Genomic DNA, 19870 nt, shown 5'->3' with positions numbered 1-19870 from the left:
CACTGCTGTGCTTCACACCCAGAGTTTCCCCAAAATTCAGTAGGTCTGGAGTGGAGCCCCAAAATTTGCATTTGTAACAAGCTCCCAGGGAATGCTCACACTGCCTGCTGGTGGGGCCACAGTTTGAGAACCACTGATCCACTTAACTGTGCAGAGAAAGTTGACTCTCTTTCTTTCAATTTCCCTGTGTCCATATTATGCCAATCTACTCACATTCCCCCTGCCTAAATGCCAGTATTTTTTTCCTTTCACATAAACACAAAAACAAAATGGTAAAGGAAAAGACAAATATTTTTGGTGATATAATTTTCTTTAAGTTAAAAACACTAATGATATTTGTGATATATGTGGAAAACAAGTGCCATTAGAATATATCTTCTAAAACATAAAGAAAAACTCTAGCAACTGAGAATGAAATGTGAAAAATTAATTCACAAAAGAAGAGATCAAGTGGCCAATGAACCCACAGAAAAGTTTAACTGTTGTTAATGGTTAAAGATCACACCTTAAGACCTCAGTGAAGTACGTTTTCAACCCGTAAAATTGGCAAAAACTAATTTAAAATGATAATGCCTGGCACTGGCCAGTTTACAATAAAACAGGAATCCTCATAATGTATTGTTATGGGAAATAAATTACTATACCTTTCTTTCTGCTGATGTGACAGTATGCAATTTTCTGATACCTTTCTTTCTGATGATGTGACAGTATGCAATTTCACTTTTAAGAATTTCACATAGGGAAAAACATCAGGGATGTGGGGAGAGATTTCATCAAGGGTGTTCACTGCAATATTATTTCTAACAGGGAAAACTGGAAACAACATAAATGTCCTATAATAAGGGACTGGGCTAAATAAATTATGGTATATTGATATGATTGAATACTGTACAGCCTTTAAAATCATATTTTGGAGACTACTCCATGTTGTAGGGAAATGCTCCAATAGATTGTTAAGTTAAGGAAACAGAATGTGAAACTATATGACCCAATCCTAATAGTGTAAAGATTTACAGGCATACACAAAAAATTGGAAAGGAATGTACCAAAATGTTAACTGGTCATTTCTGGTGCTTAGATTTATAGCTGATATTATTTGTTAAAGTTCTTTGAACTTTATAAATTCTTCACAACGAACATGAATTCATTTTATAATAAGGAATAAAGTTTGGGGCACCTGGATGGCTCGGTCGGTTAAGCATCAGACTTTGGCTCAGGTCATGATCTCAGTTTGTGAGTTTGAGCCCCACATCAAGCTCTCTGCTGTCAGCATGAAGCCTGCTTTGGATCCTCTGTCCCTGTCTCTCTCTGCACCTCCCCTGCTGACGCTGTCCCTCCTTCTCTCTCACAAAATAAATGAACATTAAAAAAATAAGGAATAAAATTCAAAATACTTTGAAGTTAGAATACCTAGGGGTTTGGCTTCTTCTTTCAGTTTAGATCAAAGGGTGGGTACAGAGAGGAAGATGGCAGATGGAGAGAGATGCAGGGACTAGAGAAGGCCCAGAGGGAATGGAAGAGAGAGCCCTCCTGCTGTCCTAGCTCATCTCCTCCACTGGGCTGCACCTGGAATTAGCTTATGCAGTTTATTTATTTATTTATTTATTTATAATTTTTTTTAACATTTATTTATTCTATGAGAGACAGAGAGAGACATAGCATGAGCAGGAGAAGAGCAGAGAAAGAAGGAGTCACAGATTCCAAAGCAGGCTCCCGGCTCTGTGCTGACAGCTCAGAGCGGGGCTCCAACTCCCCAACTGCGAGATCATGACCTGAGCCAAAATCGGCAATTTAACCAACTGAGCCACCCAGGTGCCCCAGTTTATGCAGTTTAATGCACATACACATCTTGGTTAGGGTAAACGTGTTTTGGATAGGAGATGACTTGGGAGGTGAAAACCCAGGTTGACTCCCCATAAGTGGAGAAGTCAGATTGGGAGACAGAATGGTAACCCCATCCCAATGTGGGATGAGACCAGACCAGCTCACAGAAGCGGGAAGTGTGATCACACAGGAAAAAGAAAGATGAGCTGAGATTCCAGATTCCTCAGGGCGCTAGACCTCTGGGACTGCAAAACTAGGAGAAGTGAGGCTAGATCTGAGGCCAAGGCAGAGCCCTGGATTTGGAGTTGGGCACACCTGGGCTCCAGGAGTAGCTTACTGTTCTTGCTGTGTAACCTGTGCAAATTACTTCACCTCTCTGAACCTGAGCAGCTTCGTCTGTACAGTGGGAACTCTGCAAGATGGTTGGAGGTTGGGTGAAGATAGTCCTGGGTTTATGCCAGTGAACAAAAGAGGTGGCAAATGAATGCCAAAAACACCTGAGGGATTGGTGTTGGTGTCTCTGCCTAAGCCAGCATGGGAGGTGGGGATATAAAGCAGACACATCTCTGCTTCCTGAACCACCACGAGAGTCCAGAGAATGCTCCAGCTCATGAGAGGAGGAACCCAACTTGCCCTGGGGCAAGTGCTCTGAGCTCTGGCCACTCCCGATCCCGGCCCAGAGATACATACGGGCTCCCACCTAAGAGGCTCACCTCCAGCTGTAGGTCTTCAGCATGGCAGAAGACCAGAATAAGGCTGCCCAGTACCCCCAGCCTACACCCCACCCTGTTCCCCCAACCTCCCTGTCCACCCTCCAGCTAGGGCAAGAAGGCCATTGCTCATTATTAACCATAAAAGAGACCAGAATTCTTAGCGTGCACACAGGCCTTCACATTTGGGCCCAGCCAACTTCCCCAGTCATTGTCCCTCTGTGTCCTATAAGAGCCGAGCCCTCCTGCTCACTGGAGCACTAGTTGGCTGCATGGCTTTGGGAAGTCGCCCAGCCTCCTGGCTCTCATGATCTCATCTATAAAAGGAGGGTGGTGGATAATCTGTAATGGCTCCTCTAGGACAGACACTCGATGCTTTTCTACTTATGCCTGGATTTGGAGGCGACTGGGGCCAGAGAGTGGGGCTGGAGAGATAGAGCAGGGGGTGCCAGGGCCCCACAATTCCATGCCTCCTCGGTGTCTAGGCTAGACAACACTTAAATGTCCTCCATGGAAGATACTCGAAGCTGAGACAGCAGGGGAGGCATGTGTGACTGAGGGGACACCGTCCTCTAGATGGGCCGTTCCCTGACAACAGAATTGAAAATGGATGTTGGACCACTGAGGTGTTGGGGAGCAGGTCATGGAGTCTTACAGTTCCCGAGCTATGCATTTTCAGGGTTTGTCAAAGACAGACTTCTGCAGGAGCTCAGAACCTACTCCATTCACACTCTCCTTACCCAGACACACGTGACTGCTGGTGGCTCCTCTTACTAGTTACAGACTTGAAACTCAATTTTATAACCACTAGTACAATCTTCTTGTTTTACCAAAGCCCAGAGAGGGGAAGTGACTGGCCCAGGGTCACACAGCAAGAGTGTCTCAAGTATGAGCACCCACATGGCTTGAGCCCTAGTCCAGGCTCTTGCACTGCCAAGTGTTGCTCTCAGAGATGAGCCATGGGCCAGGAATGGGACTTAGGGACAGGGGGAACCTGATGCTGCAAACTACGTTTTCTCTCAGCTCCTGAGACATGGAGGTCCTTAAACAAGGGCCATAGTGATGAGAGGCTGCCCGGGTCTTACCTCCGACTTGTGCCTGCAGACTGAGGACAGAGGAAGCAGAGAAAATGTGGGTGGTGGGCCTCTGCCCCCAGGAATCCTTGGCCTTTGATGAATTTGTCTTTGTCCAGAGTGCAGCCTAGAGACTGATTTCTTCTCTCACTTTCCTTGGCTGGTTTGCTGTGTGTCTCAGGGTCAGTTGCTTGGCCTCTCTGAGCTTCAGGTTCTGACTCTCCCACAGCCAGGTTTGATGATGACCTGTACCAGTGAGAGGACAGGAATGGGTTGTCTGATTGCAAGGTCCTGGTAAGGGGTGAGCCTCTAATCCCCAGGTTGTCTGTGGCTTGGGGCTGGGGGTGCCAGCCTTGGCCCCTTGTTAGGATGTAATAGAAATTAGAGGAAAATTGTTTGCTTCTTCACTCGGACCCTTATATTTATCTCCTCCTCTCATATCTACTCTTCTGCAGCACAGCTAGGAGATGAAAGGCCCGAGAGTTTTAGGTTTTCTCTGTTGCTATTTACTGCCATGACTCAGAGCCAGTAATTATTTCTTATCCGTAAAAATGGAGTTTGATTACAGTAATATTTAATTCTGTCAGGTTCTGAAGATATATGGTTTCTCCTCCCTTTTCCTTTCTCCAGCCCTTTCCCCTGTCACACACACGTACACCCTCCCCCAGTGTCAATGCTGACCTGCAGATGCTAAGCGTGACCCGAGAAACAGGAAACTTGACCCAGAAAGCAACAAGCGCAGAAAAAATAATGGGAAAAGATAGAGAGGCCCTGGGAGGGAAAAAGAGACTCGCATACAAGTGATAAGGAGGCAGAGAGGCACAGAGAACCAGAATGTGAGGGGCACTGACAAGAGAGAGAAAAGACCAGCACTGAAGGAGGAAGAAAGTGGAAGAATGGTCATTCTTCTCTTTCTGAAGGAAGAGGAGAAAGGACTGAAGGAAAGAGCCGTGGAGTGGTGGAGACCCACGGGGAGAGGATCAGAGGGATGGAATGAGAAGACACAGAAGGGAAAGAGGTGGGAGCCAAGGAGAGACAGGTGATGGTCTGCAGTGCTGGGAAGGTGGGGTGGGAACTGCAGGAGGGCTGCCCAGGGCCACTGCACCTCAGAGAGCTGGTGGAGACCAAACGGGAGGAGAGGGACAGAGACCGTAGGACAGGGGTGTGGAGAGAGGAGAGATAAGGAGCTGGAGGTGGAGAGCAAGAAGGTGGGTGAGTGCAGACCAGACAGTGACAGAGGAGTGGAGGCTGAGATGGCAGGAAGGTGAAAGAGCGATTGGGCCAAGGGTCAGGTTCAAGGGGAGACCCAGGGAAACCCAGGGGGGGAGATCCATGTGAATCACGGAGACAGCAGAGGCAGAGAAGAGGAGGACCAGGGATGGGTAGAGAGAGGCCTTGCCGCAGACTCATGCTGTGGTCCAGGGAGCGATACACAGAGTCAACAGGGCAAGAGGGGCAGAGTGCTGAAGATCAGTCAGCACAGCCGAGCCAGAGCTGCAGGAGGAGGGGCAGAGAGACAGACACTTGGAGGCAGAGAAACAGAGCAGCAAGCAGAAACAGAGGCAGAAAGAGATGGGCAGAAAGGGATGGAAAGCAAGACAGAGAAAGAGAGGCAGAGACAGAAGATCGCAGGCCAGAGAAAGACAGGCAGACAGACAGTCATGCGCACACTCACACAGAAGTGGGGAAAGAGACAGGCAGCTGGTGAGCAGGACTGCAGATCAGGCTGGGCTCCTACCCGACCTCGCTGCAAGGCTGGGCGAGGCAGACAGCCAGTAGCCTCGCTTTTCCCCAGGATGGTTGGGGGCATGCTGTCCTAAGCTTATAATCCCGCGGGGAAGGGGGTTGTGGGCAGGACTCCCTCAGACTCAGGGGCCACTCCTGAGTGGTATGTGTCCATGGGGCCCTAGTCAGGACAGTCTCTGAGCCTCTAGCCCAGGCTCCCACTAAAGGGTGTCACCCCCCAGGGACCTCAGGCCGTGCCTTCTGGAGGCCCAGGTCTGGCTAGGAGAGATGAAGCCCAGCCAGAGGTGGCATTGCAGATGCTGGGGAGGGTGTGTGGAGGGCTCAGACAGTGCCCTGAGGGCAGGTCTTTTCTCAGCTATCCCTCCTTTCCCAGGGGGAAAAAAAATAAGGCACCCTGGGAGGTCTAAGGTGATGGAGGCCAAGAAATTGTCCTCTCCCCCTGCCAAGTGGCATCCCCAGGGCTGTGTCATCCATTTGGTACTGCAGACAAAGTGTCTAGAGTCTTTGGGCTTTCATAATCTACAGATGTGTCAGAGACCCTAAAGCAAAGAATATTTGCTGAAAAACACAGATCTCACAAAATAAAAATTAGTAAATATTTAAATGACTTTTAATATAACATTTTGTCAAGTTAGTGTGAACACATTCAACTTTTACATAGTTACATAGTAAGTGATACATTAATAATGTCTTTTAAAAATTTTTTTCTTAATGTTTATTTATTTTTGGGAGAGACAGAGACAGGATGTGAGTGGGTTAGGGGCAGAGAGAGAGGGAGACACAGAATCCGAAGTAGGCTCCAGTCTCCGAGCTGTCAGCACAGAGCTCGATGCGGGGCTCAAACCCACGAGCTGTGAGATCATGACCTGAGCCAAAGTCAGACACTCAACTGACTGAGCCACCCAGGCGCCCCTACATTAATTATGTTTAATGTGGGACATGGGTACATTTCCTCATGTGTCTTATAAAGGACGGTGCCCATGGAGGTCTTAAACTGCTCAGTGGCTCTCAGGCCTCTGCCCTTTGAGAGTATGTTCTGGCATTTCAAATCACTTGTGAGAAGCTTTTTTTCTTCTTGGCGGAGAGAAGAGCAAGAGAGAAGGGGCTAGAACTGTAGCAATAAGTGCTAAAGACAGGTGACAGAAAGAACTTACATCCTGCAATTTTGAGGCAGCAGCAAAGACCTTGGAGCCTCCTCTTTTGATGTCTTTGGCCAGAGGGTGAGGAGGAGATCAGTCCTGCCTGGAGGGCAAAAGAAACTTCAGACTCTATCCTTTCTGGGCATGAGAAGGCCAGTTGCTCACAGATGGCCCAGGGGGCTGGCATCGCGTTTGGAACTTGGCCCAATATGTCCCCCAGGAGCCAGACTGGGGTTTGGCTTCATTACATAGGTATGATTTAGTTGAGATCTCCACGAGGGAGAGGCCGCTGAGAGCTGAGCCCAAGAGCCTGGCTTCTGGGACAGGAGGGCTCCTCAGGCTGGGACACTCAGCTCATATTCGGCTGCCTCTTGGGTGCTGTAGGGTGTGGGAAGCCAGGGCTGGGAGCCCTGGAGCCTCACTGTGCCCTGTACTCCCTGGATGAAGTCCCCTCTCTCCTGTAGCCACACCGAGGGCCGGGTGCTTCCTCCTCGGTGACAGGGTCTCTCTCCTATTCCCTGCTCTCCTGAGCCTGACTCCCACAGGGAGTCCACTGCAGCACTGACCAGGCCACAGAGTCCTCTTGCTCTTTTGAGGGAAGCTCAGGATTTGGTGGTGTCCACAACCAGCTAAATCTGACTTCAGCTCCCTTTGAGACCCTCAAGGCTGGAGGCCTTTGCCTGCCCCACAGGGAAGCTCCCACCCCAGACACCTCCTCACACCCCTGGAGGCTGTTTCTTTCCCAGCATTTCCCTGGCCCAGCCTGGAATGCCCTCTTCCTGACTGGCCACCCCAAGCACTCAGGGACTGTAGGTGTGTGACCCACCTCCTTCCTCAACTGGCAGGGTGATAACGCTGATACCAAATTCCAACGTGGGTTTTTCTCCATGTGGCCAAGCAGCTTTCCCATAGCAGCTGGTGTCTACAAGCCACCTTAATTCTAACACAATCTGCCTGGAGATAGAGTCAGATCCCACAGGTTAAGGGCTCAGTCCTACAAGACTTTTCCCACTCTCTTACTTCAGACACCAATCAGAAGCCCAAGCTGTCACCTGTGGCATCTGACCCTTCCTTGGGTTCAATTAATTTGCTAATGGCTTATAGAACTCAGAGGAACATTTACTTACTGTATTGCCAGTTTGTTGTAAAAGGATGTAACTTAGGAGTAGCCAGATGGGAGAGATGCACAGAGCAAGGTATGTGGGAAGGGGCATGGGGCATCTATGCCTTCTCCAGGTGCACTGCCCTCCCAGCACATCCAGGTGTTCACCAACCCAGAAGCTCTCTGAACCCAACCTTTTGGGTTTTTATGGTGGCTTCATTACCTAGTTGTGATTGATTAAATCACTGGCCGTTGGTGCTTGAGCTCCAGCTCCTCTCTTCTCCCAGGAGGTTGAGGATGAGACTGAAAGTTCTCTAATCGCATGGTTGGTTCCACTGGTTGTTCAAAAGTCACCTCATTGACACAACAAAGACACCTTTATGGCTCTCATCACTTAGGAAATTCCAAGGTTCTTAGGAGCTCTGCGGCAGGAACCATAAGACTGTGTATATATTCCTTATTGTAAATCACAATATCACACAGGCTCTGTAGGCAGTAAGTGTTCACATAGCTCCTAAAGTCATCTTCAGCTAACCTTCAGCTCTGACTTGGTTCCTCCCCTGCTCAAGAACCTTCAATGGTTCCAACCTGTGGGAGAAATTATGCAAGATTACCAACTGCCATTTCCTGTCTGATCTTCATTCAGGTACCTCTCAGGTAGGCAGCTTTCTAAGGTAGCCCCTAGTGATGCCTACCTCCTGGTAGTCACACCTTTGTGTAATCCCCACCACTTGAGTGTGCTTGAAACCCAGTTTTTTCCTTTTAATGGAAATAGGGCAAAAGCAATGAGATAATTACTTCTGAGATTTGGTAATAAAAGACTGACTTCCATTTTGCTTGAACTCTCTCTCTCTCTGGCTCTTCTCAGTTTTTGCTCTGATAAAGTAAGTTGGCTTCTTGTGAGCTGCTCTATGGGGAAGTCCATGTGGCAAGGAACAGAGGTGGCTGCTGGCCAACGGACAACACGGAACTGAGACCACCAGTGCAATAGCCAGTGAGGAGCTGACTCTTGCCAACAACCGCGTGACTTTGTGATACTAGCTGCTGGTCCAAGATTCTGCAGAGCAAGAGTTAATCACATGGAGTGGAATTAACCAATGAGATTATTTGTTCAGATCATTGTTGCTATTGTTTTTAATGTTCGGGGTGTTTTGGATATATGAGAAAACCTTTCCTCTTTCCCCTCAAGCTGTCTCTAATACTTGATTTAGTAGATTCACTTTTTTTGAACTGCAGTGAAACATTTTTAACTGATAACCTGATTTTTATTAACTTCCCACAATTCAGACACTTAAATTAGTCTCTTTACTTATTAGCATACATTCAATAATTATGTCTTCTTTTTACCCAGGATATATACTTGGTCAAACTGATTGTTTAACAAAGATTATATTTAAGAATTATTACCTCTTAAGCAAGCATGCTGAGCTATTATTAAGTAGCAAGGGTTGAGTTGACTTGTGAATTCAATCTCTATAAAGCTCTCCCAGAAAAACTAACCTGTTTTCTGGCTTATAAGGTCCCAACCTTATAGATGTTAAGAAATGTCACCCACTGGCCAGCAGGAAACTTAAGCAAATTTCAGAGCCTTCATAAGAAAGGAATTCACCCCAAATTTATAGGTATTATGGGAAAATTTGAAGGAGTTAATTTCTTGGGATTGGTTTTCCAGCCTTAGCATAACAAATAATAGAGGATTTTAAAAGTCCAATGTGAGATTTCCATATGAAAACTTACAGGCAGAAATTAATTCTGTGACTTTAGAAGTGGCTCAATACTGCATGTCCCTAGATTTGCAAAGCAAACTACAGATGGTCCATGTGGCTAACATTCTGCGTGTTACACCTATATAAACAACGAGGCCAGACATAATGAGACCGGTATTTTTTTAATCAAGATAATTTTTAAAGATTATTTAATATCACAAGGATGGGTGTTGTAAGAAAATAAAATCATCTGAGACTTGCAAAAAGGCAAAAGGGATTTCTTGGTGTCCTCTTGGTACAGTGCCAGATGTTGTTTAGTAGACCCTCTGAAGATTATCTGACTTTATAAGGGTGTACTATTTTAATTGATTTTCTATGGCCTTGGATGCTTTATAACTCTACAGATGTAACTGTTAAATTCTAGAAAACTGGTAGAAAGAAAAATGATTTCTGTCTATAATAATGCAAATAATTCCTATTCGTAGAAATGCAAATGAAATTTTTCCAGTAGAGAATATACTTTGGCCCAGTCCTAACATCTTACTAGTTCCTTCATGAATTAATGAGCTCAGTGAAATCTTTGATACATGTTCATTTAAGAAAAGCCATAAAGGAAAAGATTCATAAGTTTATTAAAAATTCTATTTATTAAAAGTCATTATTCTATTCATCAAAATAAAAAGAAAAGAATACTCTTTAGCAATGAAAACAAATCAACATGATAAATGTCAAAATCTATTATTGAGTGAATACATCAAGTTACAGGAAAATATATATTGTATAATTCAATTTAAAAAATCACTACACATCCATAAAAAAGGATGAGATCTTGCCATTTGTGACAACATGGATGGACCACTTAGAAGGTATTATGCTAAGTAAAATAAGTCAGGCTGAGAAAGACAAATACCATATGATTTCATTCATACGTGGAATCTAAAACACAAAAGAATAAACATACAAAAAAAAAAAAAAAAGAAGCAGTATCTGACCTATAAATACCGAGAACAAACTGATGGTCACCAGAGGGTAGGGAGGTGGGGGGGATGGGCAAAATGGACAAAGGGAAGTGGGAGATGCAGGTTTCCAGTTATGGAATGAATAAGTCATGGGAATAAAATGTATAGCATGAGAAACATAGTCAATGATATTGTAATAGTGTCCTATGGTGACAGAGGTAGCTACACTTGTGGCAAGCACAACATAATGTGTAGAGATGTTGAATCACTATGTTGTACACCTGAAACCATGTCGTGTGTCAACTATTCTAAAAAATAAAATAAAATAAAATGAGAATATGACCAAAAATAGAGTGTTAAAACCTTTTAAGAAATCATGAAAACACATAATAGTTTAATAATTGTACCATATTTCTTTAAAAATATTAATAAAAACAATTTAAAATATTTTAAACCCTAAAATATAGACATTGAGATGTTAACAGTAATTATCTCCAGGTCTAAGGAGATAAGTAGACTTCACACCCAACATAGAGCCCAACATGGGGCTTGAACTTACAACCCTGAGATCAAGACCTACACAGAGATCAAGAGTCAGACACCCACCCAGGCACCCCCCTCATTGTCTTCTTTTTGTTTGCATCTGTTTTATAAAAGTTTAAGAATAAATATTATATTACTGTTGCAATAAAGAAAACAAGCAACAAACTGAGGAAAAGATATCTTCAATGCATGTAACAAACAAAGAAGCAATACCCAAAATATATAATAAACTACAAATCAAGAAAAGAAAAGGCAAACAATATCTCATATTCACTGAACATTTACAATTTGTTTTTCACTATGACAAGTGCTTGACATGTATTGTCTCATTTAATCCTTCCAACAAACTTCTGACGTCTATACTATTTTCTTCCTATTAACAGATGAGGAAACTGAGATTCAGAGAAGTTAGGTACCTTGCCCATCACCACTGAGTTAGTAAAGGGTAGGGCTGGGATTAGAACACAGTAGTCTGAGTCCAGAACTTACTACCCAGTACTACCAAGAATCTTATGAAAAAATGCTAAATTCATTAGCAATCAGGGAATTACAAATGAAACAAAAAAATAATTTTTACCACTTTCCATCCATGAGATAGGTAGCAAGTTTAGGATGTTTGAGATAGATAAGTAGTATCAAGTGTTGATGAGAACTGGAGGTGTGTATCCATATAATTATTTGGAAGAATAATTTAGGAGTATCTAGTAAACTTGAAATTGCTTTGATCTACAATCTATAATGCCAAGTCCATCACTATATACAAATCCTAGGAAAACAGTACTTACAATGGAGAAATGTTCAAAGAAAAATTGGAAAATAAATGTTCAACAATATAGGATTAGGTAAATAAGAAGTGTTATATTTAAATGCTCATTGCAAAGAATGAATTAGGCTTGTGTATATTGAATGGGTAGATGTCAGAAACAGGATGTTGAATTATAGTGTTTTCAGAATAATATGGATATCATGCCACCATTATAAATTTTCAAATTCATGCAAGAACAATTCTATGTGTTGCTTATGGATGCAATTGTCTGTAAGCAAAAGTTTAAAGTTTAAAACTACATGGAGTAGACCTCAGTTTAATGATAGTGGTTGACTCAGAGGAGCTGAGAATATTCAAAGGGCACTTATTTTTTTAGATTTATTTAATTATCAGAGAGAGAGAGAGAGAGAGAGAGAGAGGGAGAGAGACAGAGAGAGAATCCCAAATCCCAAGCAGGCTCCACACTCAGCACTGAACCCAACACAGGGCTTGATGCCACAAACCATGAGATCATGACCTGAGCCAAAATCAAGAGTCAGATGCTTAGCTTACCGAGCCACCCAGGCACCCCAACAAGTGTTTATTTGGGATTTTGAAAAATGGGGCCTTTGTTATTTTATTTCTATTACTTCTCTTTGTGAGTCTCTGCCTCTTTCTCTCCCTTTCTCTCTATATAGAGGTAGAAATATGCATACAGATATATAGAGGTACATATACACATGTTTTTAGTTTATGAAATACATATAGCATTTATTTTCTCAAAATAAAAGTGAGATTTAAATAGTAAAATCAGGTAAGAGTTAGTATCAGAAGCTGAGTCCAGGTCAAATCAATTATTAGCCACATTGTTACACAGATGTGTGTAAAATAGTTCTAGCTTGGAATTTATAGCTCCTAGTGCAAAAAACAATGTTAATTATTACTTGTAAGTGCATGTCAGACAGTAATGCAAGACTGTGCTTCCGTATGATCTGTCTACTCTTTACATGATTTTTATCCCAAATCCTCTACACTGTAGAAAAGCATGTGTGCATGTTAAACATTTGACTGTGATCTGATTGAACTGACAGAAACTTCCAGAGGGTGAAGAGAGAATCCAGGAAAAGCAATAAAGCGATGGCCTTGAACCATGACATAGTCATTGTTGTCCATGACTCTGGGCAACTCTGAAACATCCTGGGTCACTGAGATGCCCTTCTGTTACCAAATACATTCAGAAAGGCCCCCTTTACATCTTTGTTCCGGAGGCTGTAGATGATGGGGTTGAGGAAGGCAGAGACAACATTGTAAGAACAGAGCTAGCTTCTTGTCCCGCTTTGGGTCATACCAGGAGCCAGGCCTCATGTACATTATCATGGCTGGCCCATAGAACATAATGACCACAGTAATGTGGGAGGCACATGTGGAGAAAGACTTGAGCCTCCCGTGGGATGAGTGGATTCTTAAGATGGAGGCAAAGATGCAGACATAAGAGACCAGGATGAGGGAGAATGGGACCAAGAGCAGGGTGAAACCCAAGATGAAGTCCAAATGGTCATTGAAGGATGTGTCTGCACAGGCCAACTTTAGGACGGCAGGGACCTCACAGAAGAAGTGGTTTATCTTGTGGGGGCCACAATAAGGCAGACGCATGGTGAAGACAGTGTAGATCAGGGCCCCAGCTATGCTAACGGCCCAACAGCCTGTGACCATCTTGATACAAATGGAGCGGCCCATGAGCAAGGGATAGTGAAGGGGGAAGCAAATGGCCACATACCTGTCATAGGCCATAATGGCATAGAGCACACACTCAGCAATGCCCAGGACCAAGAAGATGAACATTTGGGCTACACAAGCTCCCCAGGAGATGGTTTTCTTTGGACACACCATATTAATCAACATCTGGGGCATGGTGGTAGTGACATAGCTCATGTCCACCAAGGAGAGGATGCTGAGAAAGAAGTACATGGGTGTGTGGAGGTGTGAGTCCATGTAGATCAGGGTGATGATGAGTCCATTGCCCAGAAGAATGATGAGGTAGAGGAGAAGGAAGAAGGAGAACAGGGCTATTATGACCTGTGACTCACTGGAGAAACCAAGGAGGATGAACTCAGATACAAAGCTGTGGTTCTCCTTGCCGAGGCTCTGCATAGTGATCTGTCTATTAAGGAGACAAGGACTTCCCTGTTCTGTCCTTGGCCTTGGGGGAAGGAGGACACAGTTGACAGAAGCTGAGTCATACACACATAGCACCTTGCACAGTAGCTCTCATGGATTTCATCAAAACTTTGTTGAGTTGGATACAAAGGGAAAGAAAGATGGGCAGCTCTGTCACTGGCAAGTAAGTCAGGAGATCTGGATTCATACCTGTAATATTATATAGGATGCCCGACTGCCCACCGGTCCTTCTCTGGAAACTATCCTCACCCTTAGAAGGCAAGGCATTAGGTAGCCATGTTTGTAGCAGGGGACCTAGCCAACCCCTGGCCACTGCTGAATTCTATCAAGGGTGTACACCTGCCCCAGTCTGGAGGGCAATTCTCTGAGAATTCAAAATGACAACACTAGAAATCTATGTCAGTGAGCTGTGGGTGCCTGAGGTACTAACAACCAGAGTCGGTGTGGTGGTAGCCAAAGTTACAGGGGAGTCAACACTATAGAGAAAAAAAAGTGGACATCTTGCAGAAATGATAAAGAGTGGACATTCTGGGCAGCAGAGAAGAAACCTCACAGAAAAGAGACCCCAGTCACTGAGAGCATGACTCTGGCTCCTGACTTGCTACCTCCAGTTCCCCCTTTGTTTCCTGTGCTTGGATACCTGTGGGATTTTCTGTTGAATCCTTACAATTACTACCCCATGACCACATTTTAAATTCAGCTCTTCTTGAATGTCCCAGGGTTGTCACTTACCCAGCTGTGTGACCTTGGGCAAGTACCTTCACCTCCATTGGCCTCAGTCATCCCACCTGTTAGAGATGAAACATCTGTGGTACAGAGTAATGGCAAGGAGCATATAAGATTCTGTATGTCAAGACATTTGGCAAAATATAAAACACTAGACAAGTAAAGGGGTTAGTATAAGTGGAGTGAGTCTGGAAATCAGAAGAACAAAGGGCTGGTCCTAACTCTGTCCTGGATTTGCTATGTTCATAGCCCCATTTATTTTTATTTTTATTTTTATTTTTATTTAGAGAGAGAGAAACGGGGGAACAGAGAGAGAATGAGAGAGAATCTTAAGCAGGCTCCATACTCTGTGTGGAGCCCGAGGTGAGGCTCAATCCCACAACCCTGAGATTATGACCTGAGCCAAAATCAAGAGTCAGACCTCAACCGACTGAGTAACCCAGGTGCCTCAACAGCCCCCTTTTTAAGTGAGGCTGTTGGACTTTCCCACTCCAAAGGAAACTTCCAGCTCTGCTATTCTTTGATACAGAAATACCAGCCTGGAGCCCTGTGATTGCATCAGTGCCATGAACACCACAGGGAAGGTTGAGCTGGGAAGTCAGCTGAACAGGATTGTGATTGCAAGAGATTCCTTCTGGGAGTTGGAGACATGAGGCCAGAGCAGAGTACACAGAGCATAGATAGACTTCGTGTCCACAAACCTGAGTCTTGTAGCCTCTTTACCTGCTCCTAAGTCACTTAGACTCCAGAGTCCCATATTCTTCATCTGTAATACCTCCTCCATAGTGGAGGTTGTGTGAAATATACCTGGTCTATTGACAGTGCTCCACAAAGGGGAAGGATTTAGATAATGGGCAACTGAGTGGAAGGAGCAGAGAGGAGCTATCCTGGCATTTTCAAGTATCTGAGGCTTCAGAGGACAGGGCTGAAAACACAATTGTGAGGACTGATTGCTACAAGGTGCTGGTGGGAATCTGGAAGGTGGGAATGTTGTTTGAGGCTGTTTGGGCAAAAGAAGATGGTATGATGGTATGTGCAGAGCTTTAGGGAATACCAGGAATTGGATGAAGAAGAAAGAGGGCTCCTATCAGGAGTGGTTGTGAAGGAGAGAGAAGGGAAGCTCAGAGTCTTAGACATTGAGGGGAAACTTCCAAGACATAAGAACTGGTCAGCAGTGCCAGGCCAACCCCAAAGCCGGATGATGAGGGCTGCAAAGGAGGAGGAGATAACATACTTCTTTCCATCTGTCCATACCCCAGACTGGGCTTTTTCAGGGGCTGCTTCCTGGTCCCCTTCCTAGTCCACCCACCAGCCACCAGTACTGTTTCATCTGTTATGCCCTTTCTCATGGTTCCTTAGCCTGGCATTTAAGGGCTCTCCCATCTGATTCTAACCAATCTTCAAGTCTGCGATTCACCAATACCTAAATGAGACTTCTGAGCCATGATATTAACAGCATGGTTACCAAAAGGATCATAGTCTGGGCAGCTGGGGGGCCCTCCTATCTGAGCTACAGATCTTCCAAGGTACCGGCTTTTTCAGTACCAGCCATACATGCCATGTGGATCTGTATCTTGCTTCCCTCAAGCTGTTTATCTGCTGGGAATGCCTTCTATAACCCTTTTTGCTTCTCCACATCCCCCCTACCTTCACAGCTCAGCCTGGGGTTTCTTCTTACTCAACTATCTAGCCTTGTAGATCTTGCATATTGTGTTCCCAGCCAGGCTGTGGGCAGAGGCTATATCTCTTCAAGATCTCTCCACAGTAGCTAGCAGGGACTGCAGACTGCTTTGGGAGCCTGTTCCAGTGCTGGGTCTCTGGCTGCATAGCCTGCCAGGTTCTAACCACTATGCCTACTGCCTCTCTCAAAGGACCCATGAAGAAATTATTACATCAAGCCCTCAGGCTAGGAAAACGCCATATTCATACACATTCTCCTTTCTCCACCTGCCAACACTTATCTGTCCCTTCCTGGCCTCTGCTCTTTGGGTGCAGAAAAAGGAAGAGAATGCCTTGTCAGGGGCCCCAGCACACATGCTGGGCATGGGGCTGGTATGGTACTCCTGAGAGGGACTTGTGCAAGGCTAGAAAGTGCACTGGAGATCCCACTCCTGTTCAGTGAGGGCAGGCACTCCCTACACTTCTCGCCCAGTGAGCTGGACAGAGAAGACTGGGCTCCTTTGTCACTCTTGGGGGTGCCCATGGAAGGAAACCCTCCAACCCTTCCCTTAGTCCCAAGTACAAATGACCAGCACCCTGTTCTTCTGCTTGAGTAGCCTCCTTCACTCCTGTGGCCCCAACAGCCTGCTTTCTCTTGGTCTCATACAGTATAGAAGCAGTTCACTCCTTCACCTTAGCACTGTGGCCCTTCAGGGGACACCTCGTCCTCTCTTAAGTGTGCTGAATGCAGAGCAGTCCTGGAGGGAGGTGCTTCCAGCTGGCAGACACAGAGGTCCTCTTTGCATTAGCATGGGTTGGAGAGTGAATTTCTGATCCCTAGTAAGCCCTGAGGATTCTCTGTCCATGCTGGTAAATGCAGCACAGAGCCCCTGGGCTGGATAAAAGCCTCAGCCAGGGAGTTTAATGCCACAAGACACTTTGGGCGTGGCCCCTGGAGCTAGTGAGCTGGGCATCCTTCTTAAGTTTCCACTGGGGACTGAAACTTCCCCCAACTGAGACTCAGAGGAGGGAGGAGTCCTATGGCTGAGCTGCCACATCTCTGTATGACACAGCGATAGTACTCATAAGATGTGTTTGTTTCCTTCCAAAGCATGTGTGTGTGTGTCTTTATGTCCTCAAGCATCTTATCCACGGCCGCATGCCTAAGGCTTGGGTGTGGATAACATAAATGCTGCTAATACCTCCTAGTGTCCTTGTCACTGCCATTTATTGAACTCTACTATAATCCAATGCCACAGATCTCCTTGTTGGGTAAATGCTACCAACCCTATTACTGTAGCAATAATTGCCTACTACTGAACACTCACTTTTATCAGATGATACACTGGGCACTACACATAATCTAACTAGTCCTCACAACAAGGTCAGTAAGCCATTTGATAGTAGGAGTATAAGAGAATTAAGTGGCTTGCTCATACCTCCTAGTAGATAAATTACATAGTCTGAATTTTAACCTAGATCTGCCAAATTCCAAATCATTCTACTGTAGCATCTCTATGACCAAGGTGAAGCTCTGGTTTACAGGGTGTGTACAGTCAGGCTGTAGAGTGTCTATAAGGCTGGATGTAGGAGCCAGGTGGTCAAAGGCCAGGACAGATGTACAGTCTTTCTCAGATCCACTTGGAAGATACTCTCCAACTAAGTTCTCTCTTGGGTCCATCTAGAATTCCAGGAGAGAAAGGCGGAAGACTGGCTTAGCCTCATTAAGTGGTGCAGGACAAGGCTCACTTGAAAGGAACATGCCTCATGGATGGGAGGCACTGACCAACTATGAGAGATGGTGTAATCCAGCAAGGTATAATTCAATTTCTGAGGGGTGCAGCAATGAAGGTGAAGTTCAGGGCAAAGCCAAATCCAGTTTGGGCACTGGGGGACTTGAGGCCAATGGGGAATACCTTTATCTTGCTAGAAGACAGTGATGAGGAATCCAGGTCAAGTGATACTTAGAGGTCAAGGATGTCTGTCCACAGGACACTGGATGAGAACTGAGGGGCAGAACTGGATGGGGCCTGGTAACTGGGATGGGTCCCAAAAAGAGCAAGTCCCCCTAAAGGACAGGTTCTCAAGGCCAAGACCAAAGAAGTCTTGTTAATATATTTAGAGCACAAAGTTGGACAAGCCAGCAGCTGAACAAAACTGGATGTTATCTCAGATCTATTGCTTGGGTTCCTAGAGATGCAGCACATTTATCCAAACGGCATGGATTTTTAGGGCCGACAAGTCTCAGTTACAGTGCTTGGCTCCATCGGTGGGGAGATAGGTCAGGCAAAGATGGGATTGGGTAGGGTGATCTCATATACTCGTTTTCACGGAACAGTTCTGGTTTATTCCTGTTGTAGATCGATTAACTCCTTTCATTATTTTAAACACTCCCTTTTACTCTCAAAATGTGTCTGACTTTGGGCTTTATGTGGTCTCCTAGATTAGGGGCCTGACATGGGGCAGCCATACCCAGGGCACAGGAAGCAGATGTTGCATGGTATAGTCATAGATTTTGATGTATTTTCTCTCATGACTATTTATCCCTACATCATTCCCTTCCCCAGGCTTAGGTTCTGAAATCCCAGAAGACACAGAGCCAATGTTTGTTGTGTAACACAGGGGGAAAGAAGGCCAAACAGATTGGTGGTTGAAGGCTGTCTCTACCACTCTCTAGCCACATGGCCTTGGGAAAATCACTTCCTCTATCCGAGCCTCATTTTCATCATATTTGGAACAGAAAGCAATACTCTGAGGGTTAAGGAGGTACATGTAAGTGTGAGCACAGGTTTGGGTACACAGAAGGGGCTCAGTCAGTGGCAGATCCCATCCTGACAGCAATAAGTGAGCAGTATGAAGGGTCAGGCTAGATCTTCCCCAGCTGGGGGCCAGAACACCTGTAGTGGGGGCAGGAGCCCAGATGCCTACAAGCAGAATGGAGGCCCCTGCCCACATCACACTTGTCAAGCAAGAGGGAGGGAATGGTGCCTGTGTAGTGGTAATTTCCTTCCTCCCTAAAAGAGGATGAACCTTTGGAATCTGGGATTCTTGGGACCTGAAGCTCAACGTTCAAGAGGGGACTGCACATCCATAAATGACTAAGCAGGTAAGGGAGTTTGTCTAATGTGCCAGGCAGTGCTGTGCCAACCACTTAATGGTTGTCTCATTCAATCCTGGTTGTGGTTCAAATCCCAGTCTTCTCTCTACTAGTAACTCAGGCAAGTCATTTAACCTTTTTAAGCTTCAGTTTCTTAAACTGTAAAATTCGGATAATAATATGAACTTCACATGTTTTTTCTGAGGACTAAGTGAGATGAGGTGTTTAAGCACCTGACACCATGAACATAGCATGTGATCGAGGGATGGGAGAAGTCATTGTCATCATGATCATGATCATTACTGTTCCTCTTAAGCCAACAGCTGCAAAGTGGTCCACATGGGGCTGGAGTCCAGACCCATGCCCCTCTGGCACCTGTTCCTTCCAGTACACTTCCTGCCCCTCAACTTAGTCTCTTTTCACCTGACACTTCGCCATGATGTATTGTTGGCTTGCATTCGTTGAAATTTTGTGAAAAAATTTTGCATCTGTGTTCATGAAGGATATGGTTCTATAGTTTTCTTTTCTTGTAATATTTTTGTTTGGCTTTCATATCAGGATGATGCTGGCTTTACAGTAAGTTGGGCACTCTTCCCTTCTCTTGTATTTTCTAGAGAAGTTAGTGCAGACTTGGAATTATTCTTTCCTTAAAGGATTGGTGGA

At 45.1% G+C, this 19870-nt stretch overlaps 1 protein-coding gene and 1 long non-coding RNA gene across 3 annotated transcripts; both read right to left on the bottom strand.

Moving 5' to 3' along the window:
- Window positions 1-3625: 3625 nt before the first annotated feature.
- Window positions 3626-7878, bottom strand: LOC122241285. 2 transcript variants are annotated; one of them, XR_006221332.1, is made up of 3 exons: window positions 7818-7878; window positions 6508-6595; window positions 3626-3853 (listed from the first exon to the last, which is right to left on the bottom strand). It is a non-coding gene; the product is annotated as an uncharacterized LOC122241285 (long non-coding RNA). The 2 variants fall into 2 exon arrangements; XR_006221331.1 differs by having other exon boundaries at window positions 7620-7869.
- A 4871-nt stretch (window positions 7879-12749) lies between these two features.
- LOC102949770 (olfactory receptor 2A12-like) lies at window positions 12750-13698 on the bottom strand. Its single transcript, XM_007077352.2, is given in 2 exon segments — window positions 12750-12857; window positions 12859-13698. Coding segments are annotated over 2 exon segments (948 nt in total).
- Window positions 13699-19870: the final 6172 nt, after the last annotated feature.

The sequence above is a fragment of the Panthera tigris genome, chromosome C1, assembly GCF_018350195.1.
Source record: "Panthera tigris isolate Pti1 chromosome C1, P.tigris_Pti1_mat1.1, whole genome shotgun sequence".
Taxonomy (NCBI): Eukaryota; Metazoa; Chordata; class Mammalia; order Carnivora; family Felidae; genus Panthera; species Panthera tigris.
The sequence above is the reverse complement of the archived record's forward strand: the minus strand, read 5'-3'. Positions and strand labels throughout refer to the sequence as shown.